The sequence below is a fragment of the Neofelis nebulosa genome, chromosome 12 (assembly GCF_028018385.1).
Source record: "Neofelis nebulosa isolate mNeoNeb1 chromosome 12, mNeoNeb1.pri, whole genome shotgun sequence".
Taxonomy (NCBI): Eukaryota; Metazoa; Chordata; class Mammalia; order Carnivora; family Felidae; genus Neofelis; species Neofelis nebulosa.
This window is the reverse complement of record NC_080793.1, coordinates 21662309-21689436: the sequence shown is the minus strand read 5'-3', so window position 1 is coordinate 21689436 and position 27128 is coordinate 21662309. Positions and strand designations below refer to the sequence as shown.

General features: G+C 47.2%; 1 protein-coding gene and 1 long non-coding RNA gene across 3 annotated transcripts; one reads left to right on the top strand and one right to left on the bottom strand.

Annotated features, from left to right (window-relative positions):
• Positions 1-996: 996 nt before the first annotated feature.
• On the bottom strand, positions 997-11573 carry SLC46A2 (solute carrier family 46 member 2). 2 transcript variants are annotated; one of them, XM_058694496.1, is made up of 4 exons: positions 10236-11555; positions 8705-8788; positions 8137-8293; positions 997-1905 (listed from the first exon to the last, which is right to left on the bottom strand). In XM_058694496.1, the coding sequence occupies exons 1-4, from the start codon at positions 11371-11373 to the stop codon at positions 1848-1850; spliced, it is 1437 nt and encodes a 478-aa protein (XP_058550479.1). In that variant the 5' UTR covers positions 11374-11555; the 3' UTR covers positions 997-1847. The 2 variants fall into 2 exon arrangements, with proteins under 2 accessions (XP_058550479.1, XP_058550480.1); XM_058694497.1 differs by lacking the exons at positions 8137-8293; positions 8705-8788 and having other exon boundaries at positions 10236-11573.
• Positions 11574-20345: 8772 nt separating this feature from the next.
• Positions 20346-26817, top strand: LOC131490839 (uncharacterized). Its single transcript, XR_009251237.1, has 3 exons — positions 20346-20685; positions 25620-25808; positions 26705-26817. It is a non-coding gene; the product is annotated as an uncharacterized LOC131490839 (long non-coding RNA).
• The last annotated feature ends 311 nt before the right edge of the window (positions 26818-27128 follow it).

The following is a 27128-nucleotide window of genomic DNA, read 5'->3' as shown; positions in this document are numbered from 1 at the left end:
ATTGTCCGTCACCTGGGTTACTACCAGACTCTCTGCTCTTGTGTCCTTTCTGCAAGTCTTCTCTCTCCTTCTGCCCCTTCCTGCCCCAGTTCATTCTCAGGGATGCCAGGACGCATTCCATACTCCTGCGTGAAATCTTCCACCAGCTATCCCTGTTACTTTAAAGAGAAACTTTCAGGGCGCCTTGGGTGGCTCAGTCGGCTAATCATCTTGACTTTGGCTCAGGTCATGATCCCATGATTCATGAGTTTGAACCCCACATCGGGCTCTGTGCTGACAGCTTAGCCTGGAACCTGCTTTGGATTCTCTGTCACCCTCTCTCTCTGCCCCTCCCCCTGTTGTCTCTCTCTCTCTCTCTCAAAAATAGATAAACATTAAACAAATTAAAGAGAAACTCTTTTTAAGGCTCTATATGTGTATTGTTGTTTCTCCCTAACACTCCAGTCTCCTGGTCTTGATTCTGTCCTTTTGGTACCTGTCCCTCCCCCCCTCTTTGCTCCCCTTATATTGAATTCCTGTATCAAAAGATATTTTCACCTTCAGGCCTTCCAGCTTGTTATTTCTTCTGCCTGGACTGTCCCTTAACTTCTGGCCTTGGTGACTCCTTATCCTTCCAGGGTTCCCGTAGTCCACTTCTTCTGAGAAGCCTTCCCTGCTCTCCTAAACCTGGTTAGATGCTCCCTTATGTTAGCATTTATTATAGGATATGTGGTTGCCAGCTGTTCTGTCTGTTCCACCTGCTGGACAGAACATTCTGTCGGGGCATGAGCAGTCACGTTCTTGCCATATCTCAGCACCTAGCATGGTGCCGGGACCTTAGAAGACATGCCAGAAAGGCTTGTTTATTCCCTGCAAGAGATCAGAGGTGTAAACTCTCTGAGCCCAAACGCTTGGAGCTTGAAATGCATTCCCTAGCTTTAAGTTTCACCCCAGTATAAGAATGCCATGCCTGTAGTTATAGAGGGAGTCTGGCCGGGGAAGAATGATTCATACGCATACAGTAAATGTTGATTTTATTTGGAGGTGAGCCTGTTTTTCTATGTGTAAGTACAATAGTCTGTAAAAATAGGTACCTCAAAATAAGACGGCTCTTAGCCTATCTCCTCTGCCCTCTCTCTCCACACCACCCACTTTGGGAAGAAGTATTGTTGACTGAAAATATGCCATATAATAGTCCACTAAAGAAAGTCGTTTGATATTTGCTTCTTAGAAACAACAGTAATGACGGCAGTAAAACTACCCTGAAGCCAAGAGCCTGAGCCCCAAATCTCTCCTGAGTGTTCACAGCTAACAAGGCCTCAGGGAAGAAAGCTAAGTTTTTTTCAAGGTTTTATTTTAATTAAAAAATATATATATATATTGGCTGATGTTCACTGTTGGGAGTTCTTACAAAGCATCCCCTCTGCGCTCCCTCTAGGCTGTTGAAAATGCATGTTTTGGCTTGAGTTTTCCTGTGGGACCCCCAGCACGGCACCCAGGTGACTAGTTAGTGGTACCTTAGAGCCAACTCCTGGAAGAAAAGGGGCTGCTGTCTGAAGCCCTTTATGCGTCTCGTGTGACTGCGCATGGCCCTCTGCATCTAACCCTTGGAAGTTCACCCTCTACTGTCCCCAGAACCTAACCTCTGACAGGGACGTCTGAAAGCTGAGAAAGTTCTATCACCAAGAAAGTGCTTTTCCCCACCTGCCAGGGACCCCTGAGCAAGAGCAGCTCATGCCCAAGCCAACTCCGGCTGGAACCTGGGGTTTTGGAGCAGTGGCTTGCTTTGGTCACCAGCACTCAGTCCCTTCTTTTGACTTCAAAAGAAGCCATTGCTGGTATTTTTCAGCTCCCGTCGGTCAGCACCTTCATTTCTCTGCGATGTCTCCATATTGCAGCCATGAGGCTTGTTTGTAGGCCACGATGCTGTAAGAATTACAAGACAAACAGTTGGAATGGGGCAAAGGGTGTGCCTTTTCCTTCCCACCAATGGCCGCCTTTTTATCACCTATAGACTGAGAGGCTCTGACCATTGTCCCCAGAATGTTGTTCTGAGTGGAGAGAATGGCCCATTCCAGCCCTATAATATCTCAAGCCCTTTGCATCTACATTTTCCTTTTCCTGAAATCTCTCTCCATCTCACTACTGCCTGATGAACTCCCATGTGTATTTCAAGATCAAAATTGGGCTAATCCAAGCAGAATTCACTGCCTCATCTTCTGTCCTTCCATACATAGCTCCTTTATCTGTTCCATAAATTCTCATTACATTGTTTTCAAATATTTGAAAAAAAAAAAAAAAAGGCGGGGGGGAGGCCTGGGAATTAGGAGCTCTGAGTTGAAGTCTTGGATCTGTGTGACCTTTGGCATGTCCTTCCACCTCTGGGATCCTCGGTTTTCTCATGAGCAACCTTTCTAGGAACCTCAGTTTCTAGGCTACAGCAACCTCTTCCTGGCTGATGGTCAACACCTGGAAGCCGCTGGATGGGGTGCCAACTTAAGTCCAAACCTTCTAAGGGAAAGCTTTGTGGGAACTTCCGAAATCTCTGATGTCCCACCTTCCATGAGTCCCAGAGCTCTACAGGGAGGAACACTCACTGTACTTGAGACAAAACTCATTGTATTTTTTTTTTTAATTTTTTTTTTCAACGTTTTTTATTTATTTTTGGGACAGAGAGAGACAGAGCATGAACGGGGGAGGGGCAGAGAGAGAGGGAGACACAGAATCGGAAACAGGCTCCAGGCTCCGAGCCATCAGCCCAGAGCCTGACGCGGGGCTCGAACTCACGGACCGTGAGATCGTGACCTGGCTGAAGTCGGACACTTAACCGACTGCGCCACCCAGGCGCCCCCAAAACTCATTGTATTAAAGAGCTGGCGGGAAAGTCCAGACGTGGGCCGACACCAGGTCGCAGCCCTGCCTCTGCGGCTGACCCCCACTGTAGACCCCAGTAGCAAAGCCAGGTGGCGATGGCCAGCCACTGCCTTCGTGGTCAGCCGACAGGCAGCTCTGGGATACGGGTGGCCAGCAATGCTGGCTAGTAGGTGCCACACCCTTCCAACAGATCATTCATTAAACAAATACTTTTTGAGTACTTCTTACAGGCCAGGCTCTCTGCTGGACACAGATGATATGTGCTGAGCCAAACGGCCATGGCTCCTCCCCTCAGGGAGCCTACAGTCTGGTGGGCAAGCGTATGAAAAGATAACCCCTAACCGTCAACTATCAGGCTATGAAGGAAAATGGAGGAAGCTTTGGGAGCATATGATAAAAGGACCTAATTTAGATTAAGAAAGGGATTTGTCTCAAAAGCTTTTTGAGAAAATGCTGCTTAAGACCACATCTAGTTGGGTTAAGAAGGAGGCATGGGCGCAGAAGGGGGAAGAGCAGGAGGGGTGGCTCCTGGGGCTGACACCTGGGGTCGCGGAGGGTGGTTAGTGACAGAAACAGAAATTACGGAGGTTGGCAAAGCCAGGTTACAGAGGACCTTGTGGTCCATGGGAAGACATTGGGTTTGTATCCTAACAGCGGTGAAAGCCAAGAGCAGAGCTTTGAGCAGGAGGTGATGTGATCTGTTTAAACACTTGAAGGAAATTGCTCTGGGCACCTGGTGGAGAGAGGATGGGAGGGAACAAGAGTGGACATGGGAGGAATGGTCCAGAGGCTAATCTGGTCGTTCAAGTGCTCTGGCCTAGGGGTGGTAGCAGTAGTGATTTAAAAAAAAAAAAAAAGGATGAATTTGAGGACTGTTTTGAAGGTAGAGTCAGTGAGGCCTGACGGATTGGAGGTGTGGGAGATGAAGATGAGGACAGACTTCGGTGACAGTTCCTCCCCCGGGTGAGTGGTGGTGCCATTTAGGGAGGCGGCAAAGGCTGGAGGGGGAGCAGGCATAGGAAGGCGTCAAGAACCCAATTTTGGAAGCTCAGGTGGTAATTTGAAGTCTTGAAAGTGCTTTAGATTGCTTCGAGAGAGCATATGAAGCGAGAACCCAGAGCAGAGCCCCAAAGCATCTTCCATTTGGAGGTGTGTAGAGAAGAAGTGATGAGGTGCTGAGAAAGCCCAGTGACGGCCAAGAGCGAGCACGGGTGCTGGGGCCGCGGAGAAATCACGTGGGGTGAGATGAGGGCTGAGCGAGTCCACGGGATCCCGCTTTGAAGAGTGGTCGGCGGCCCTAGTGAGAAGAGCGCTGCTGGTCGAGGGGGGACCTCGGACGTCTGGGCTGAGAAGTGAGTGGGCGGTGAGGACGCAGGCAGCAGGTGCACACGAGCCTTTGCAGACGCTGACCGTGAGGAGGAGGTTGGGGAGAGAGAGGGTGGCCGCTCGCGTGTCCGTTCCGGTAAGAATTCAGGAGAGCGCAGCTAGCCCGCGGAGGGAGCTCTCTAAGGAGACGGCCACAGGTGGCACCCTGGCACCTGGTGACTCTACTAAGAAGCAGTGCGGTGTAGAGGATCAGAGACTGCCTGCGTTCAAATCCTGTCTCTGCCACTTACGGGCTCTGAACCTTTGGCAAGTTACGTGATACCTCAGCGCCTCTGTATCCTTATTTGCAGAACAGTAATAGTAATTACGTCAGAGGGCTTTGGGAGAAGATTAAATTCATTAAAACATTGTAAGTAGTAGCTGGCACATGATAAGAGCTAGTTACAGGTTTGCTATTATTATTACTAAGAAAGAGGTGGGGAGGGGCGCCTGGGTGGCGCAGTCGGTTAAGCGTCCGACTTCAGCCAGGTCACGATCTCGCGGTCCGTGAGTTCGAGCCCCGCGTCGGGCTCTGGGCTGATGGCTCGGAGCCTGGAGCCTGTTTCCAATTCTGTGTCTCGCTCTCTCTCTGCCCCTCCCCCGTTCATGCTCTGTCTCTCTCTGTCCCAAAAATAAAAAATAAAAAACGTTGAAAAAAAAAATTATTTAAAAAAAAAAAAAAAAGAAAGAGGTGGGGAGGGAGGAGAGGGATAGAGTGGCAAGTGGGTTGAGGATGGGCAGAGCCAGACAGTTCTTTCTTCAGCATCTCCCAACTGCAAGAAGAGCAAGAGGGTGGGGCGCCTGGGTGGCTCAGTAGGTTGCTCATCTGACTTCGGACAGGTCATGATCTTGCAGTCCGTGGGTTTGAGCTCCTCGTCGGAGCTGACAGCTCAGAGCCTGGAGCCTGCTTTGGATTCTGTGGCTCCCTCGCTCTCTGCCCCTCCCCCACTTGTGCTTTGTCTCTCAAAAAATAAATAAACATTAAAAAAAACAAGAGGAGCAAGCAGGAGAGGGCAGGTTCTCACAGTCACATGAAATGGGCTCACTCTGGTATCAGGCAAGTCTGGGTCACGGTCCCTTCTGGCAAGCAGGCTGTTGGCAGCTCTGACCCAGGGACCCCTCCTCCCCGCCTTCTGCCTCCACTGTGTCCTCTGCCTCCCTGCTCTGACATGCCTTCCTGGGCTTTTATGTCATTGGAACGTAGCTTTTCTTTCTGTGGTTAGAAAGCTCTACTGGTTTTCCCTGTCGCTGTCACTTGATGATTGATGGTTCAGCCTTGGCCTCTTCTAGCTGTAAGAGTTTTTCAGGATCTCGTTTATTTAGTGACTTCACGGGAGGGAAAGGTAATGGAAACACTCCCTTTATACCAGAGTCCTCAATCTTGGTTGTATATTCGAGTAACCTGGAGAGCTTTTAAAAAGGCCTGGGCCCAGGCTGCTCTCCCGATCAACCGAGTCAGAATCTCTGGGGGTGGGATCCAGACATCAGTGATTTTTTCAGCCTTTCTAGGTGATTCCAGCATACAGGGAATGAGGCTTTGTTTGCACGTGTCTCTTTACTGCTGAATGGCCACAAGACAGGGAAATAATTAGCAATTACTTAACGTGCCTCATTCACACAAGCACTCAAGTACTTACTCGACTGATACAAGATTCTGTCCCTGCATCTGTGATATAAGACTCTGTGCACAGAAAGTATGACCAAGTCCAAGTGCGTGTTACACAGCGCACTGGGGTGAGACGTTCAAGGCAGCCCACCTCCTTCATGTGCCCTGAAGTCTCTTAACAAAGGCACAGGATCCCACTTAGTACACACACGAAGCAACGAAACTGTGGGAAGGAAAACGACTGTTGCTATTTTCTCATGGCTTTCATTTGTTCGTTTATATCTCTAGCTGTGCCACCCATTAGTCAGACTGGTTTTCTTTTGTTTTCCTTTGTTTGTTTGTTTGTTTGTTTGTTTAGGTTAATGAGAATATTTCGCCCGTGTGCCAAATAGGGCTGGGTAAACTTCCAAGCGGCACAGCTACTAATCCATTACTCACTTGGACAAAAAACTGGGGCTCCTGACAGATGTGCATTGCGTGCTAAGTCTTGGTAGCTAAGCCAACCCATTCAGCCAAGACTCGGATGAAAATAGGAGCACAGGAAGAGGCCTAAGGGCTGGGCAGTCTGAGGACAGGTCTGGCTCAGTCCCACACCTTGAAAAAATGAGAACTGGGCCAAGAAGGCCCTCATAATCATGCCGCTGCTTACACAGATTCTCAGCTGCCTGCCTGCCTTCCTTCCTCCCTTCCTTCCTTCCCTCCATCCCCCTCCCTCCCTCCTTCCCTTCCTTCACTTCAAATCTTTCTTTTCTCAACTATGAAATAGAGCAAAGAGCCTTCATTATTGATGGCTTCTGTCCAAGGAGGCTCAACCTTCTATGTAGGCAGGGACCTACATTATGATGTGATGTGAGAATTCCAACAAGGGTCTTCCCCCCATCCACTTCCCACTTCTTTCAACCTGCCTTCAGTTATTTTCTATTCTGCTGCCTGTAATGCCACCATTATTGATGTGTAGACTTCTCTGTGCTACCAGGCAGACCCTTTAAAACGCAAATCTTTGGGGCACCTGGGTAGGTCGGTAGGTTAAGCTTAAGCGGCCGACTTCAGCTCAGGTCACGACCTCACAATCTGTGAGTTCGAGCCCCTCGTCGGGCTCTGTGCTGGCAGCTCGGAGCCTGGAGCCTGCTTCCGATTCTGTGTCTCCCTCTCTCTCTGCCACTTCCCTGCTTGCTCTCTGTCTCTCTCGCTCTCAAAAATAATAGACATTAAAAAAAATTAAAAAATTAAATAAAACAAAATGCAAATCTTTATCAAATCCCTCACATGTTATGGTGGGTAGGTTTATTGTATTCCTTTCTCCTCTGGTGGGAGTGATACGAGCCTGAGAGGACCTCACTAAATGAGAAGGGGTAAACAGGCCTAAACAGCTTGAAGCTGTGCTAACGTAGCGGTCACTGGCTATGCCAGCCGCTCAACACCTGAAATGTGTTCAACCTGGGTCCAAACTGAGATGTGCCATCAGCATAAAACACGTACCAGATTTCAGAGACTTAGTGAAAAAAAAAAAAAAAAAAAAAAAAAAAAACCTCATTGATTAATTTTGTAAATTGATGACATGTTGGAGTGGTATTTTGGATATGCTGGGTCAAATCCAATGTGTTACTAAAATTAATTTCACCCGTCTTCCCATTTTTAAACGTTACGAGACGGTTTAAAATCACATACATGGCTTGCTCTTAGGACTCACGCTGGACAGGGCTGGTCAAAGACCATCTTGGTGAGGTCCTAGGCTAGTGCTCTTACCGTGGAACCAGACTGCCTCTCTTGGGCTTCTCCAGCCTTCCTCCTGCTTGTTATCTCCCTGACCTGAGTGTTCTTATTTTACAAATGAGACGACTCCCCCACAGAGATCAAAGGAATTGCTCAAGTCCTACCAGGAGCTCCCACAGTCCAGGGGCATGTGAGATTCCGGGGCACTGCTAGGTGCCCAGCCCTTGGGGGGCGTGGAGAGAATACTAGGAAGTGAGGCAGGATGATTCTCCTCTAAAAGGACCTCAGAAAAGACGTTGGAGTGGTTCAAGAGGATATCTAATCCCAGCCTCTAATCAAAAGGAAGTATAAAACTGCCAGGAAGTAACCAGCTGATTGTGGCCCTCTATTCATTATTTACAAGTTCGGGGGTTTCCCAGATTGGCAGATTATTAGCTTGGGAGAACAGGAGGACTTCTTATTTATGGGAGAGCCCACTCAGAACCCACTGCATAAATGCTGCAAATAAATAATTCTTTATGGTAATAGACTGGAGATGGTCCAAGAGGCCCTGACCTAAGCCCAAAAGCCCCAGCCCAAACCAGACTCTCCTTTCTTACCCAATCGGGATGATGGCCAGGAAGGAGAGAAAGGAGGAGAGAGCAAAACAGGTGCCCACGAACTTCTCCATGGTGAGCTGATAGATCTTGTTGTACACCGTGGACGTCACCACCCCGGTCAGAGCCAGGGACAGCTGCAGGATGACGAACACCTTTCCTGTGGAAGGGACAGAGGTTACCAAGAAGATATGTTGCTGTCCCTTCCATTTTAGCTGCTAGCCGAGTCTCTAGGGAGCTCTCAGGAGACTCCGCATCCTTCCCAGGGCCGCCTCTCAGTCTTGGCTCGTTCCAGCGGGACTCCTGGCTCCGTCGGCTGCATCTTCCTGCAGCCTACGGGTAGCAGTGTCCTCCTTTGATGGTGGCTTTTCAGTGACCGACTTTCTGAGTCTCTCCCACCCTCCTGTTTTCACCCCCTCTGCTCTAATGGACACTGGAGTGTTCCTAGAGTATTCAAGGCTGCTTCTGGCACCGTCTCATGGGCCTTTTGCAAGTCCGACCCCTATGCCTCAAGCCAAGCAGCTCTGAAACCGGCCGGGCAGAGAACTTCTGAGAGATTCCTTTCACTCACCATAAGAGGAGTCCTTTATGAGTTTGGACATTGCCGACCGGATAGTTGTGACGGGGATGAGAGCGAACAGCATGACAGCTCGAGCTGGAAAGAAATCACAAGAGAACACCCCTCGTCGTGCCCAGGCTTGGCCAAGGAGTCAATCGGAAAAAGCAAAAGCCTCACCAGGAACCTCCCCCTCTCCCCACAATCCCCATGGGCTCGCCCCGCAGGGAGTGGTTTCTCTGCCTGCAGGCTGACACCCTCTCCGGGGCGGGCTGAGCCCCTGAGCTCTGACGGTGCCATAGATGCCGCAGACCCATCTGCGAGGTGGCAGGGCACAGCTGGCACGGTGACGGGTAGCGAAGGGTGTCTTCGTCGGCAGAGTTACGTGGCATCTAGGGAAGTAGAGCTGATGTCACGGGAGTGACTTTAGGCTCCTCTCCTTGTCCCTGGGACAGAGGTGTCTTCTGTCACCATGCATGAAGCCCTCTGGTAGACAGTGCCAGGAACTTTGTCAAACTGCATCCAGGAGTGTACACCACACATACAGCCGCCACCACCTTTCCTTCTCACATGCCTTACTCCTAATCCCAATGTGCTGTGTGTTTAAGTGGGGGGGGGGGGGGAGGAGGGGACAAAGGTAGAGGTGGTGGGAGGGGAAGGGGAGAGGGGTACTCTGGCTTTTGCACGTGGCCCGTTTATCTGGGAGTCGGCCAAACCTAAGTTGCCATTTTGTTAGGTGTCTTCTGAGATGTGTGACCTCAGCCAAGGGAGAGCCTCTGATAACCGTGTAGAGTTGTTTTTTTCTAATGTGTTAGCCACTGGCCACGTGTGACTATATGAGTTAATTAAAATCAAATCAAGTCAAATTGAAAATTCTGGTCCTCAGTTGTACCAGCCCCATTTCAAGTGCTCAATAGCCACACATGGCTAGCGGCTGCTTTTATCAGACAGACCAGATTTAGGACATTTCTATCAGTGTAGAAAGTTCTGTTCCAACATTGGTCTAAAGAGCTCTCTGCTTGTGGTTGTCCGACCTGTGTCCTCAGGTGGAAACTTCATTCTGCTTCCTTGAAAGAATTTATTACATTGGTTGTGGAAGGCATTTGTGCCTTTTTTTATCCATTTTTGAATAGCCCATGCTTGGCCCCAAATGACTTTAATTAAGGGACCTTTCCGGCCTGATTACCTTAATGTTTTATCCCTTTAAAATTGGAGAGAAGAAATCCAACCCCATCTCCGAAGGCCAACCTGAAACCTTCCCTCCTGACCACGGGCCCCACCGACCAACCTCCGCTGACTTCCTAGAGCCACAGGCATCACTCTGAGGCCACTTCGGCGGCGGGGAACACAGATGGCCCAGTAGACAGTTCAACTCAGATGAACTCAACTGCACATGATCCTGACTCCCTCGTAACTTCCTAGGCAGGGGGTGTGGTCTCTGCTGCTGAGCTGGGGACACCCGGACCACAGCATCCCTGGTGTCAGCCCCACGACTCAAGGGGCCGGCCGTGCCCTCGTCCTGCCTCCCCGAGAACGCCAGACTCACCAATGTAGAACATGTATGTCTCCTTCACGAAAGCCAAGAGGAGGGCTCCCGACCCAAAGGAGACCATCCCAATCACGATCATAGTGGTGTCCCGGAAGCAGCGGGAGAAGAGCAGGACGCCCAGGAAGCTGGTGATGAAGATAGTGTACCCGGCTGCCATACCATAGCCCACCTGCACTTGATTCCACCTGAGAGGCTCCCTGAGCACAAAAAGGGGCATCACGTCCACGGTGCCCACCACTGCCAGGTCATATATGACGGCACCCACAAAGAGCAGGGCGATGACAGTCTTTTTGGGCACTGCTTTCCCGGGAGATGGAGGGTACCCCTCCACACCCTGCTTGTCTGACTGATCGGGGTCCAGGGTACGATACGTGCCAATTGTGCCTGACACCGTATCCACGGCGGGGAGTGCCGTCCTGGGACTGGCCGTCGACTCGGGGACCTTCAGTACCAGGAGGCTGTACACAAGTGCAAAAGTGGCACAGCTCACGCTGCAGGCCGTCAGCACCAGGCCCTGCCCCGAGTGGTGCCCAGTCATCTGCTTGAAGAGGTGCCCCGAGGCCATGCTCCCGCAGAATCCCGCCAGGCCCAGGATCAGGTCGAGGAGGATGAGGCGCAGGGAGCGGCGGTCCTCGGAGGAGCCGAGGGATCCCAGGGCCATGACGCCCGACCAGAAGGCGGAGAAGCCGCCGCACAGCCCGTTCAGCGCCGCCGCCCCGTACAGCACCTCCACGGGCCAGTCCAGCAGCACCTTGAGCAGCAGCCCCAGGCGGGAGAGCAGGAAGCCCAGCAGGGACACGCAGATGGAGATCTTGCGGTGGTAGCGGTCGCTGAGCCAGCCCAGCCCGTAGGCGGACAGCAGGGGCGTCAGGCCCGCCACCAGGTTGTAGACGATGTAGAAGTTGGAGATGGCCCTCTGCTGTTCGTCCTCCAGAGCGTCCCGGGGCGACGGGCTGGCGCTGTGGTTGGAGGAGGCCCCGGCTCCGGCTCCGAAGGACGCCTTCACCACGAGGAGCAGCCCCGCCTCGTAGAGGGAGGCGGCCACCTGCGTGGACGCCACCACGGGCTCGATCAAGGTCCTCACCCGGAGGCGAGGCAGGGGGCCGCTCCACGGGCAGGTGGCCTCGGGGCCCATGAGGGCTCTCGGAGACGGGCCGGAAGGGCTGGCCGGACTCGGTGCGAGCGCGACTGTGCGCCGTGCTCCCGGGTGCGCGCGGGACAGGGCCGAGCCGGGGCGCGTGTGACAGCGGCCCACCCTGTGCCGGTGACCCCCGGGCACGGCCACTCCTCCCGGCCTTTTAAGGCCGCGCCCCGCCCCCGCCGGCCGAGCAGGGCTAGCGGCCGCCCAGGAAGCCGGGCGCCGGGGAGCGCACCGCCCGTTTCGGCCCCCCGCGTCGCCACCCTCCGGTCGCCGGGTCACGCTGCTCCGGCTAGCGCGGCCGCCTGACGAGGGCCGATTGCCCCACAGCCAGGCGTGCCCCGACCTTCCCCTAGCTTGTCCCGGCGGCCGGGACTGAGACACCCCCCCCCCCCACCCCGCCCCCTGCAGGGAGCAAGATTCCACTGTTCCTCGAGGGCAGGTCTGGGCGCGTGGTGGGGAGGGCCTAGGATTCTGCCTGGGCTCGGGGCTTCGGTGTGAGGTTTTATTTTATTGGGTTTAAAAGCAACAGGGGACCCGTGTCGCTTGCTATAGGGATCTGGGTAGCAAGACTTTGAGAGAAGCCCACTATCTTCTTTGAGATGTTGATTGCAGCTCTTTTGGATGAAAACCCAGCAGTGGGATCCCACGATCATAGGGTCGGTCTAGTTTTAATTTTTTGAGGAACTCCCATGCTATTTTCCATAGAAGCTGCAGCATTTTGCATTCCCACCAACAGTGCACAAGGCTTCCAATTTCTCACACCCTCACTAATACTTGTTGTCTTGTTATCTTCTTTCTTTTTTTAATGACAGGGTAACCATCCCGACAGGTGTGAGCGATTTCTCGTTGTGGTTTTGATTTGCATTTCTCTGATGATGAGTGATGTTGAGTATGTTTTCATGCTGGTTGGCCACCTGTGTGTCTTCTTTGGAGAAATATCTATTCAGGTCATTAACTCATTTTCAATGGGCTAATAACCCAATTAATAATTGGGCTATTAGTTTGTTTTTGTTTTTGTTCTTACAATTAAATTGTAGGTGTTCTCTATATATTCTGGAGATTAGCCTCTATCAGTTGGAAAGTGTGCAATATTTTCTCCCATTTTGTGGGTTGTGTTTCACTCTGATGTTTCCTTTGCTGTGTAGAAGTTTTTAGTTTGATGGAGTCCCACTTGTTTATTTTCAGGATCTCGAAGAGATGTCCGTACTCCTGTGTTCATTGCAGTATTGTTCACAATAGCCAAGATGTGGAAATAACCTGAATGTCCACCGATGGATGAATGGATAAACAAAATGTGATATGTGTGCATACAATGGAATACTATTCAGCCTTTAAAAAGAAGGAAATTGTGCAATTGGTGACATTTGTGAAACTTGAGGACATTATGCTAAGTGAAATAAGCAAGTCATAGAAAAACAAATACTGCATGATGTCACTTACATGAGGTATCTAAAATAGTCAAATTCATAGAGTCAAAGAGTGGAATGGTGGTTTCAGAGGTGGAGGAATCACTAATCAATGGCATAAAGTTTCTGTTAAGCAAATAAAGAATCTCCAGAGGTCTGCTGTACAACATTGTACAATATGTTATATACTTAAAAGTTTGTTAAAACTCTCGTGTTAAGTGTTCTTACCACAATTAACAAGCAAGCAAGCAAGCAAGCAAGCAAACAAACAAAAAATCCAAACAAACAAAACCTCAGGAGAAGCTAGGCTCAGCCCTCTGACCAAGCCAAAGGCCTCTGGGAGAACAGTCCCGCTTCGAGTGCCTGCACTGGCGGGCCTGGAGTTAGGATGTGCCCCAGCCTGCAGGATCCAGCCTCAAACCTCAGGGCCAAGGGACAGACAGAGAGGTCCTGCCAGCCCTAGGTGTCCCTCCAGATGACAAAACTCTCTGGCAGGGGGTAGGTCCCACCAGAAAGAAGAGAGTTGCCAGAGTCATCTGCTCCCGAATAAAATCCCCAGGACCCTTTCTGTTTCTTTGCAATTGCTCTTCCGTTTCACAGGCTCGCTGCCCTGGATTGGCCTTAGCCCTCTGCTACTCTGGCTCCCTTGCTTCCTCCTTTAAGTACACACTTCTGCAAAAAGGATCAGGCTGATGGGTGGTGCAGGGGCAAAAATGTACCAAGAAGGGAGCGCCTGGGTGGCTCAGTCGGTTAAGCGTCCAACGTCAGCTCAGGTCATGATCTTATGGCTCATGGGTTCAAGCCCCACGTCAGTCTCTGAGCTGACAGCCTGGAGCCTGCTTTGGATTCTGTGTCTCCCTCTCTCTGCCCTTCCCCCATTGTTCTCTCTTTCTCTCTCTCTCTCTCTCTCAAAAATAAATAAACATTAAAAAAAATTTTTTTTAATGCCCCAAGAAGAAAGACACTTCTTCAGGGTCGCTGCAGGGATGGAGCATCAAAACACACAACCTGTCTCCTTGTCTGTTTGGCCCCGACACAGCCATGGCAGCATGGACCAGCAGGACCCTGAAGCCACACGAGGGAGACTCAGGTGTGCAAGGAGCATTTATAAAGTCAAACTGATAATGTATTCATGGAAGGAGGGACTAAACTCTAAATGAGTTTGTGCAGATATGTTTGCCCTGTAACTGAGCTATAATCTTCTATTCCCCTCCCGGTCACTGCTCAGCCCTTTGTGTCCGACCCAGACAACTCTGCCTTCTGCAAATAGACCCATCTCCCATCAAGATGTGCCCTGCAGTCCCCCTCAAAGCTTTCTCACTCCCTTCTTCCTCCCCTTGCCTAGGCCCACCTTGGGAGGTGCCGGTTTCACCCAGCCCATGCCTGGCTCTCCCACTCCATTCCTAACCCTGTTTTTTCAGAGGCTGCAGCGAACCAGTTCAAGCCAGCCTGTCCCTGTGCGGTGCAGAGGCTCCAGGGGATGGGTAGGTTACGGGGAAATGGTATTCAGCAGTCAGATATGGCCATGAGAATGGCAACCCGAACTGTACGGGCCACTTTGGCCATTTCATCAAGCAGTCTGTCTACTCTTGGGGTTGTAGACTCTAGAGGGTAGACTTTATCCCCCCTGGGAGGGTCCATGTTGTCTCAATTCTTCTCATCCTCTTGTGAAACTAAGGAAATTTGAGGGGCCTCTGAGAGAGTCCCCCGGGATCTAGGACAGGTCATCATGATGCTAGCCAGCCCCGGGACCCTCCAACCTCGGACCTCATCCTCTGACCCGGAAATGAACTAGACCCCGGGGCAGTCTGTATGTCTGCCAGTTTCGGCCACTCTAGTTTGGATTATATTTTCATCATGTCCCACTACTCCCTCCATCTCTGACTGTAGGCTCCAGCTGAGTTAGTGCCTGGCCATCCTAGACTATTAGCAGGGTATGGCCCTTGAGCCAAGTTGAACCCTGACCCTGCCACTTTAGTCTCTAGCTCAAGGTTGACTTTATTAAAGTACAAAAGTCACACTATTTGAGGAGAAAGGGACTTAAAAAAAAAAAAAAGAGTAGCAACTAATATTTACTGAGCCCTTACTGTATTCTAAGCACTTTACAGGAATGAATGAATGTAGTCCTCCCAAGAAGTCCATAAGCTAGCCTATCACTTCATTTTATGGTTGGAGAAACTGGGGCCAGAGAGGTTAAGTAATTTGCACAAGGCCACACAGCTAGTAAGTTGGGAAGTCAGTGTTTGGCACTAGTCTTTGCAAGCCTATAGCTATTGGGAAAATACAAGCACTAGGGAATTTATTTGAGGGTGCCCTCTCAACCAGCACAGGAATGTGGAAAGGAGCAGAAACGCCTTAGTCATCATGTAATTATTATTGATCAACAGTGTATTACATAAATGGAGAGGAACAAAGGAGTGGATGGAACTTTATTCATCAAATGTATATCCCAGGCACTTTATAATCAAGTTAGGAAACACTTCTGTTTTCTTAACGGATGGCTCCAAAATTCATTTTAGAAAGGAATGGTGTTTGTTGGGAAAACACCTTAGATCGGTTAGAAGGTGAAATCCCCAGGCCTGGGTTTCAGCTATGGACGAGGCTCCTGAGAGGGGGTAGAAGCTCTGTGAGTGAGTTGAGGACAGGGACTCGTCTGGTGCTCTCCAGAGGGAGGGGCGGGGAGAGAAGTGGGGGGGGGGGGGGTTGGGGGGGTGCGGGGGAGGGGCGAGGGAAAAGAGGTGTGGGGAGGAAGTGAGTCTGGGGCATTGGTGGGATGGGCCAGGACAATCCCCCATGTCTGGGTGGTCAGAAGGACTTTAGAACAATAGAAATGTCTAATAAGGGTTTTAAGCAGATCGTTCGTTGTCTTCTTGTGTGTATGTGAACCCTTCCTGAGGCTGCTCCCTGCTCCCTCAGTTCTTTAGAAAAGTCTACTCGGGAATGTTTTGGTGGAGTGAGTGCTGTGTTTTGGTGGAAATGAGTAAAAAAGCTGTGGTTGGTGTCTGGGCGGACACAATGCTGAGCAGCAGGAGGAGGAGGAGGAGGACACCACAAGAGCATCGATCTCCCAGGGATTTGCTGGAATCTGGAACAAGGCTTAGGACTTAATAGGCTATGGACTTGGGGAGTTAGGCCATTGATCCAGATCTTGAGGACCAGGGACACCCTTGAGGTGTTATTCTCTGTTGTTAATATTTCAGGGGCTGAGTTCAGTCTTTCCCCCAGACATTGCAAATGAGGAAAATCAGATGCCCTCACGGACACAAAAATGTAATGGAACCAAGGGAAGATGTACCAACTCATCCTAGGAGGCAGAGACAAGCCCTGTCAGTGACCATCCAAGCCGTGTCTCTGAAGGGTTTCCCAGTGGCCAGTCCATCACCCCCAGCAAGAGGCAGCCTCAGTCCCCTTGCATGACCATGAGCAATCTTCTGGCCATGGTTTTTACTTCCCAAATATAGCTGCACACACAGGGAGAAAGTGCTAGTGATTTGAATAGTTACTCCAAATAATTTCCTATGGTAAATTATTAAGTTGGCATTCTGGTTCATCTATCCGCCTTTGTAAGTTGGTTCACGTGGGCCTCTATCTGGAAATGGCTTCCTCTCCATGCGCTGACGAAATGGAGTTTTTTTTATAGTGTCAGGCTGAGAGCTGGGCCCCGTCTGTAATCAATGTATCAACATAATGAGTGACACCTCTTGGGAGATTGTCTCATCGGCCTTTCTGCTGGAGGCGGCCCAATTTTATAGGTGAGAAAACAGAGACTGAGGGAGCTTGCCATTTGCACAAGCTCATACAGAGCCAGAATTCGCACCTGGGTTTGTGTGACTTCGGAGTCTGTTATTTTCATGGTGCTCCATCTCTGACATAATTGAATAGAAGAGAGATGTTTTAAAAATGAATTTCTTTGTTGAACACTTCCATCACATACTGTGAACCTGTTCCTGCTGAGGATGTTTTCAAACTCAGTGCTTCATTTGCTCATTCACTCATTATCCATCCATCCACCCACCCATCTACCTATCCATCCATCCATCCATCCATCCATCCATATACAAGCATTTTTTAAATATCAAGCCCCCTAGAAAGTACCAGGGATGCAAGATCCTCTGTCCTCAAAGATGTTTCAGTCTGTAGAGTTATCAAAAGGTACTTGTACTAATACTCCAGTTCTGCTTCACACATGAAGTCACTGATGCCAGGCCAGACCAGGCTCTTCTTTCATCACAGACTCTGGCTTTATAGGATTCCTCTCTACCCCAGGCTATGCTTCCAACCGGAATAGCTTCTTGAACAACCTGCTCAACACTGCAGAAGAAGAAAGACATCTGCTGGTTTTGCCGGTCAGGATACATTGACCCTTACTCTGGTGACAACACTCAGCTCCGGCCCATCACAGTGAGTGTCTTGGGATCACAGTGATTGGTTTAGAGAAGGAAATGTGACCCAGATTCAGACCAATAAGACTGAGGCCCAGGACTTTGGCTTAAATAGTTAGGGAAGAGAGGATTATTCTCCTCTGGTCTCAGACTGGTGAGGGTAAAAGCCTGGTGCTGGCAGCTGTTTTGCTGCCACCGGAGAGAGGAGCTCGCCAGAGATGGGAACCTGTACAGAGGAGAGCCTGAGGAGAGCACATCGAGCTATGCCTGAGGCTAAACCACTCCCTCTCCCTTCTAGTAACAAAAGCTTCTGCATTCTCTTTCGTAATTGCCAGTTCGATTCTGGTTTTCTATCAATTGCAAATGGCAGAGATTTGATGGAGTCAAACCCATGGCCTCTCATCTCTCATGAACTTACCCCTTCGTGAGTCACAGACCCCCTTGGATTCTGGATCTGTTCATCAGCTATAGCTGTGTCACCTCCAAAACCATCCATGCGAAGATCCCACTCTGACTACAGCCTCTTCTTCTGTGTTGCTTGTTCAACTGCTTTCACGTCCGTGATTGTATGGTCCAATCAGGAGCCACATAACCCTATACTAATGTATGATTTTCCAAACCATAGCCTTTTCCTTCTCTTCCCTTCCTCTACTATTTATCTTTGATTTCTTGGAACATTATTTCAACAACACCCTCTAAAATAGATCAAACTCTCTGGTGCTTCTGTCTTTTCAACTCACATCAACCCCTTGATGAACCCAATGACCCGCTGGCATTCAAGTAACTGAGGACTGTTGGGGGAAGTGTCACCGTAGGGCAGATTTGAATGATACCTTCACTAACTCCAATGACAGTCCAACTGTTTCACAGTCCACAGTCCTGCCTTGTTTCTCCAGCCAACCCTCAGTCTTTCATTCTCCAAAATCACACGTTCAGACTTTAGCCGTTCTTCTCAAGCTTTCAAGCCCTTCTACCATATTCTACTTTACTTCCAGCTCTTTCGTGTCAGAAAACAGGTTTTCTGAGGTCACCAGTGATCCCACATCACCCTACTGGACTCTGAGCAAACTTTGAGCATTTTGACCTCTTTCCTAGACCTTTGAGTTTATTCTCTTGTTTAGGTGACACCACACCCTCCTGGCTTATCTCTATGACCACTCTTCTCTTTCACTTTTGGAGATTCCTCAAACTCTAATCAGTCTTTCAAGTTAGAATTCCTCAGGCTCCTTTCATAGGCTTTCTCCTTAGTCTCTCCTCTAAATAATCTCATCCACACATGTAGCTTTAACTACCGTGTGTATGTGATGACTTAAGTTGTCTCCAAGAGAGACCCATGAACTACCTGCTGGATGTCTTCTCAACATAAGACCAAACTCACCCCCATTACAGCATTCCCTATCACTGTGACAGCACTGTCATTCATCCAGATGTATAAGCTAGAAGATGAAAGATACACTTGATATCTTTCTCTAGCCTTCTTGACACAATCCCTTACAAAAGCATATTGATTTAACCTCCTAAATATCTCTAGATTCTAGCCACTTCTTTCTGTTTTTAGCACAGCACCCTACTTTGAGTTGTCATCTCCTGCTTGGCCCAACACAATAAACTACTAATTGGTTTATCTGTATCCATTTTCATTCCTCTCCAGGACTGAAACCAGATTTATCTCTACACAATACACATTCTGTTCTAAAGCTGAGTCCCCATACCAGTGGCCTGCCAGCCTTGCATCGTCTGCTCATTACTTACTTTTCCCCCTTCATCTTGTACCATGTTCCCTTCTTATTGTCTTTACTCCAGCCATATTGGCTTCCCAAGTGTTCTTTGCTCTTCCTACCACAGGCCTTTGCACATGCTGTTACTTCTATCTAGAACAGGCTAATGTCCTGTGTTTTGCCTAGCTACCATCTACTTATCGTTTGGGCCTCAGCTCCAGTCCCACTTCCTCAGGAAAGCATTTGCTGACTTTTCTAGATAAGTCATTGTTCCCCTGCCCCCATTATAGGGGTCCTTGGTACTATATAACTCCTTTTCTTGTCACAGTTGCAGTTTTTACAGTGGCTCTGGTGATAAATTTGATTCATATATTTGGTGCCATTGGACTGTAGAATCAACGAGGGCTGGGACCACGTTCTTGTTGCCATCAAAGCGAAAACACATCATCTGGCACCTAGCAGCATGCAATTCGTGTTTGTCAAATAAGTGAATAAATATACTCCGTTGATGTTATCTGGGGAACCCATGGGTTTAGACTTTTAGAGACAGGAAGGCGAAATGTTAGTTATTATTTAGACCAGCCTCCTGAAAAAGCTGAGGCCCCAAGTCCTCGTTAGTAAGGACTAGTCTTTAAGTTCTGTGACTCAGACCTTCCATAGCATTACTCTCCCTGTCTCCAGCAGTGATGGTGGATAACACTAAACTTAACCCTCCGGCATCTTAGCATGGATTTGCAGCAGAGTAGCATGTGGCCATGGGGCTAAGTTTAACATCCTTTGGGATGAGACTCTTAGCCTCATCAGTACTCACTTTGGACAGATTGTCACTGCTCAGTAAAATCTACAAAGGCCAACTCCGAATTCTGCTAAATTTCTCCAAGCCCCGATTTATTGAAAGCTTTGCAGTGGGGCCGGATGTACAGCCAGGAGCTACAGCCCGCATTTCCATATTTCCTGTCTTGTTAGCTCCTGGCGGCTCCTCATATATACACCAAGAAACCTTTCTGGCAAAGGAGCCTTTGGGATCACATTCACCTCAGCTAACCAGCTCTGGCTGATCCTCTTTGGTCGGGATATAACAACTCTTCACACACACACACACACATTTGTGCTTCTCAGCTCAGCTTAACCACCCTAACCACCCTCCCCCCCCAACCTCTATCCCCTCAGGAGCTTCACCACAGGGATTCTCTAGGATGAAAGATCCCACCTGTCAGGTGCTGATGGAGACTTGAACTTCCCTAATTTAGGGAGTGGGGCTCTGAGCTCTACTCCTCACCCAACACGTGATCAGCTACCTCAAAGTGAAAAATGCTCACAATGTTAAAAAAAAAAAATTTAAGAAATGAGAATAGAGTTTCCGTTCCTAAGTACCTAAGCCCTGTCTCAAAAACCATGTCGTGTTATTTAGGGAAGACAGAAAGCAAGAAAAAAAGGGCAGCATTCCTTCTATTTTAAAACTGAAATATGTGTGCATATGAGTCACCCTGACTCAGTATCTGCTTGCCTGAACTATTATTTTCTCAGTCAGATCTCGCTTTGTGAAATAGAAAAAGTAGATCGTGGAGAAGCATGGCCATCACACTGTCCTGGAAACAGCTCTGTAGCTGATTAGGCACATAGTCACTTTCTGGTTTCAGGGAGTGAAAGTGTCAGGGACACACAAACCTGGTGTAAAAGGCTGAGGAAGAAATGGAACAGCTAAGGGGATTTCCCACATGTGGATATTGTGAAACCTGCAGAATCACAGAAGGGCCAAGAAGAAAATAATATGCCTCTGCTTCCCCTTCCAGAAGTCAGGTCAGTGTGTGGAACATTTGGGTTGAGTCATTGCAGTGGGAGTTTGTCACATGACTTCCCTTTAATAAAGGGGCAGAACGGCGCTCTCTCTCTCTCCTCTTTCGACTGGTTTGCTTTTGGGGACTTCTCTGCTCCATGGGTTTTGCCTTCAATCGGATTCTATCTGCTCAGCATTTCCCAGATGTTCCTTGATCATCCTGGGTCACTGATGGCCTCTATCCTGTTTGTTTTTGACTCAATGGAGCTATTCTTATTTATGCTTATATTCCCTCTGCATTCAATAATATTTTGAGTGGAAGAAGGGGTAATGCGTATATCCACTCATCATCTTGAGATAAAAGCCATATTATATCTTGGACAGGCTTTCATATAATAAAGATAATCTGCAGCTCATTTGACATAAACCTATATTTGTGATTATGTTACGTAACTCCTGATTCCAGAACATTAAATGAAAAATATGAAATTAGTGTGATCCATTGCACTGGTACTCAGTGCATGTAAAATTGTGTCCTCTGGCTGATCACTTAAATGTGTAGGAGATGTATTCTGTTGATATGAGGTAACAATTCTTGTCATAATCTTCTATAAATGTTAGATGGCGAGATAAAAATATACAGAATGGTTGACATCTTTCATGCTCAATTTTCTTCTTCTTTTTATTAAAAACATTTTTAATTTTTTTAACATTTATTTATTTTTGAGAGAGAGAGAGACACAGAGTGCGAGTGAAGGAGGGGCACAGAGAACCCGAAGCAGGCTCCAGGCTCTGAGCTGTCAGCACAGAGCCCGATGCGGGGCTCAAACCCATGAACTGTGAGATCATGACCTGAACTGAAGTCGGACGCTTAACCCACTGAGCCACCTAAGTGTCCCTAAAAACATTTTTTTAATGCTTATTTATTTTTGAGAGAGACAGAGTGTAAGGCAGGGAGGGGCACAGAGAGGGAGACACAGAATCTGAAGCAGGCTCCAGGCTCTGAGCTGTCAGCACAGAGCCCGACATGGGGCTCGAACTCACGAACTGGGATGTCATGACCTGAGCTGAAGTCTAAGTGACTGAGCCACCCAGGGACCCCTCTTCTTCTTCTTCTTCCTTAGAAGAGAGAGAGAGAGCACACAAGCCAGGGGTAGAGGGAGAGAGAGAGAGAGAGAGAGAGAGAGAACCTTAAGTTCTCAGCAAGGAGCCTTACATGAGGCTCGAACCCTTAACCCTGGGATCATGACCTGAGCTGAAATCAAGAGTCTCATGTTCAACCAATTGAGCCACCCTAACACCCCTAGATTTTCTTCTAATAATAAACATATAAATGCCATTTCTAAGGTAGATGTATGTTTTAAATAGGTGAATATTGAATATAAAATTATAAAAATAAATGTCAACATATAGACAAGCTCTGAAGAAAAAATAAAAATCCAATCCAACAGAGAGGCATGACCACTGTCAACACTCTAGCACTTTGTTTTTAAATTTAAAAGTTTTTGGGGTGCTTGGGTGGCTCAGTCAAAGGTCTGACTCTTGACTTCGGCTCAGGTCATGATCTCATGGTTCATGAGTTCGAGCCCCACATCGGGCTCAGTGCTGACAGCATAGAGTCTGCTTGGAATTCTCTCTCTCTCTTCCTCTCTCTCTCTCTCTCTCTCTCTCTCTGCCCCTCCCCTGCTCATGCTCTCTTTCTCTCTCGCTCTCTCGCTCTCTCAAAAATAAATAAACTTGTAAAAAGTTTAAATTTGAAAGTTTGTATTCTCACTTAATATATCAAGGGCATTTTCCCATATCATGAAATGACTATATGAAATTCTTGATTGAATATGGAAAGAAATATAAAGTACTCGATAGTTCATAGAGCTAATATTCTGATAACTAATGAATTACAAAAGACATGTGTATCAGTCATGATAGGCTTGGTTATGCTGTGGTAACAAATAATTTCCAAATCTCAGTGACTTAAAATGACAAAGATTTATTTCTCTTTCAGGCTACATTTCTATTACCATGGGTTAGCAGGAGGGCTCTGCTCACTGTAATCCTTCAGGACCACCACCAACTAAAACACTTCTGGTCACCATTTAAAGAGAGTTCTAGAGATACTCACATTGGCAATTAAATAGTTGGCCCAGGAAGTGACATCCATCCACCACTTATGCTCAAAACTCACTGGCCAATTGGATTTCATCCAGATCAGAAACTTTTGTGTTCTGAAGAACACCTTCAAGAAAATTAAAAACCCACAGAATGAGAGAAAATGTTTACAAATCATATATATAATAAAGGACTTGTATCTAGGATATATAAAGAATGCCTACAACTCAATAATAAAAGGATAGATGACCCAGTTTAAAAATTGGCAAAGGATGGGCACGTGGGTGGTTCAGGTGTTAAGCATCTGACTTCAGCTCAGGTAACAATCTTATGCTTCATGAGTTTGAGTCCCACATCGGGTGAGCTTGAGCCCCACTTCAGGTAAGCCCCACTTCTCTCTCTCTCTCTTTCTCTTTCTTTCCTTCTTTGTTTCTTTATTTCTTTGTTTCTTTCTTTGTTTGTTTCTTTCTCTTTCTTTCCTTGTTTCTTTCTTTTTCTTTCTTCTTTTTCTTTCTTTCCTTCTTTCTTTCTTTCTCTTTCCTTCTTTCTTTCCTTCTTTCTTTCTCTCTTTCTTCTTTGTTTCTTTCTTTCTTTCCTTCTCTTTCTCTCTCTCTGATTCTAACCCTCACTCATGTGTGCTTTCTCTCTCTCTCTCTCAAAAAAAAAAAAAATATATATATATATATATAGGCAAAGGATACCCATAGATGCTTCTCCAGAGCACATATACAAATGACCAATCAGCACATGAAAATATGCTCAACATCATTAGCCATCAGGGAAATGCAAATTAAAACTACATGAGATATCACTTCACACCCCCTAGGATGGCTATAATAAGAAAAAGAAAGACAATAATAAATGTTGCCTTGCATACTGCTGGTGGAGTGGAAAATGGTGTAGCCACTTTGGGAAACATTCTGGCAAATCCTCAAAAGGCTAGACATAGACTCAGCATGTGATCCAGCAGTTCTACTCCTAGGTATATGCCCCAGAAAATAGAAAGCATATGTCCACACAAAAACTTGAACATAAAAGTTCGTAGCAGCATTATGTATAATAGCCAAAAAGTGCGAACAACCCAAATTTCCATCGACTGATGAACAGATAAAATGTGACATGTCCCTACAATAGGATATTATGCCATCATAAAAAGCAATGAAGTGCACGTACATGCTATAACATGGATGAACCTTGAACGTATTCTGAGTGAAAGAAGTCGGACGGAAAAGGCCTCACATTCTGTGATTTCATTTATATGCAATATCCAGGTTAGGCAAATCCATAGAGACAGAAAATAGATCTGTGGTCACCGGGGCCTGTAGGGAGGTGGCAATAGAAAGGGTGCTGAATTTGTGGCAGTGGCTGCAGAACCTTGTGAATGTACTAAAATCCACTACATTGTACCATTAAAGAGAATGACTTTTATGGCATATGAAGTATATCTCAGTAAGTCTTAAAACTGACTTATAAAGCACATTCTTCACTTTCAGTTTTTAAATTAAGGTTTTTAACGATGTTTCAATGATTTGTGTAGTATAATTTTAGAACCTTAATTTTTATTCTAATTTTAGGCATAATCTTCCTGTAAGACTACGCTCCAACTTTTAATGGCATTGGAAGATTTTAAATATGGATTTCCATTGTGTACATTTCATTAAAATAATATAATAGAAGAGCCATTTGCAGTCTGGCTTTTCACTAAAAAACCAGAAACTTCTCTGGGACCAATTTCTTAAATAACTATAGCACATTCGGTTTATGACTCAGTTGATAATTATGCCCCCATTTTTGTAATTACTGTATCAGTAATGATATGACTCACTAGAAAGTTGCTTGAGGATAGGAACCCTGTTTCAACTCTCCAGCACCAAGCAGTCTGTGTGGCTTGGAGCAGATTTTCAAGAAATATTTGTGAAAAATGAGTGGGTAACTGGTTAAAAGAGCCAGAATTTCAGAGCCTTTTCTAAAGCTATTTGGTACTTCCCGGACAATGATAAAAGATACTAGTAGGGAAGTGAGGTAAGCTAGGTAAGATGGAGAGAAATATAAAGGAAGTCAGTTCCTTAAAAGCGATCCTTTCTCTGTTTTGGAAATTTGTCTTTTTAATTTGTTGAGCATCTCCAGTCATCTTCCAATATTTCTTAAAGATGAGCGACTTATTTTGGATTGATATATGGCTCTTCGTTTGTTGTCTTAAAATATTTTTCATTTGGGTGTTACACTGGAATTTAATCAAGTGATTCTGAATTCTTTGGTTATCTTCTTCTCTAAGCCATTTTGGGTTAATTCCTTTTCATCATATTTATTTTTCCCTCTCAAGTTTGAAGATAATTTTCCTTGTCCAGGAAGGCAGGGTAGTGTGGTTGCTCAGAGCACAGGCCCTTGAAGTCAGGCTAGTCTTTGCGTCCTGGCTCTGATGCCTACCGGCCGTGTGATTTTAGTCTCCCCTATCTTTTTTCCTCATTAGTAGAATGGGAACAATGTTAGGACCTACCCTAAGGGTTGTCGTGAGGACAAAGTGAGTTAAAGTATGTAATATGTTTAAAATAGTCTCAATAACTGTTGATTTTTGTTATTGTCAGCCTGATGGAGACTAGGGTGTTCATTTCTGGTTTTCTAGCTGCCAGGTTGTAGGTTTAACCCTTTCTTGTTTGTCTTCGTACTGTAATCAGGGCACCATCTCAATGCCATCTTTTGCGTTCATATTAATCTTCCAGAAGCTTGGGCCCATTGAGGGATTTGGTCTTTATTGGCCGACTAAGATTGTTCCAAAAGGGGCGGTGAAGGCAGTGAGTTAATATTTAGTACATTTGAGGACCTGTAAGAAGAATCATACTTTCTTAAACAGGAAGAAAGGAGGACTAAGTGACGAGGGCAAGATGGAACAGTCTCAGTTGGCCAAAAAAGACCAAATCCCTCAATGAGCTCAAGTGAAAAGGAGGTGGGACATTCCTTAATCTACTTAAAGGACCGCCATGTTGATGGGGAGTTGACTTGTTCTTTGTGATCCCAGAAGAAATTGCCGGGGCCACTAGAGGTAAGTTTTGCTTTGCTCTAAGGCAAGAATTCCTTGCAAACACCTACCTCGGTCCAAGCCACCAACTTCTCTCTCCCAATCTACTACAATAATCTTATAAGTTATTTGCCACATCAGTAAGGCCCCTCCACTATCTTAGCCATGCTGCAGCCAAAGTTCTTTTTGTAAAGTGCAAACATGATCAAATCATTTTCCTACTTATTACCTTTCAGTGGTTTCCAATTATTCTCGGAATAAAGACCACAGTCTGTGTCATGGCCTGGAAGGCTTATTGGGTCTGGCTCTCCCTACTGCTCCTGTCTGCCCTCACCCCCACTCAACACTCTTTTGCTCACAGTGGTCCACCCACACCGGTCTTCATCATTTGCTTCCTCAAACTCCCCTCACGCTTTTATCTCTGCTCAGGACATTCCACTTCCATTTTATCTCATCAACACCTACTCTCCCTTCAGATGTTAACTCAGTCATCCATTCTCAAGGAAGCCTTCCTTGGACTTCATGTCTTGAGCAATTAAGTGTTCTCGTAGCATCATGTACCTCTCATCTGCAGTTCTTTCCACCGTTACAGTTTAATGGTATTTGTATGAATTTTTGATTAATGCCTGCAAGGTTCATAAGTGTAGACATCATGCTTTTTTTCTTTTTATCCTCACCTGAATCCTCATTATAGAGCACAGTGCCTGATACATAGTAGGTGCTCAGTAAATGCTTCTTGAATGAATGTACAGGCAAATGACTGAACAGCAGATAAGCTGTTTTAGTAGGAATTATACTGCTTCTACTAGAGATGTTTAAAGCTGAGGATATGCAAACTCAAAACTTTTTTAAAGACTCTGAGTCTAGGGATGCCTGGGTGGCTCGGTCAGTTGAGCGTCTGACTCTTTATTTCCTCTCAGGTCATGATCTCAAGATTGTGGAATCGAGCCCCACATCAGGCTCTGCGCTGAGCGTGGAGCCTGCTTGGAATTCTCTCTCTCTTCCTCTGCCCCTGTCCCCCGCTTGTGCTCCCTCTCCCTCAAATAAAAAAATATAATAATAATAATAAAAATAAAATAAAGAATCTTAGTCTATAATCCCAGGACCCTTGTAATAGAGGGTTACTTGACTTAAAAAATGGTAATAAACTCACCAAATCGGTTTAGTCAATCCCTGAACCATCGTCACATCGTGCAGTTGAAAACTGCCTGAGTGCCACCTAGTGAGCAGAGGGAGCTCCCTTCCCCATCCATCAGTTGACGCGTCCCATCGTGTGCCCTCCTCAGCTCCAGGAGGTGCCATTCACATAGACCTTGGTGTCAGCGGTGCCTTGTGGAATTCTGC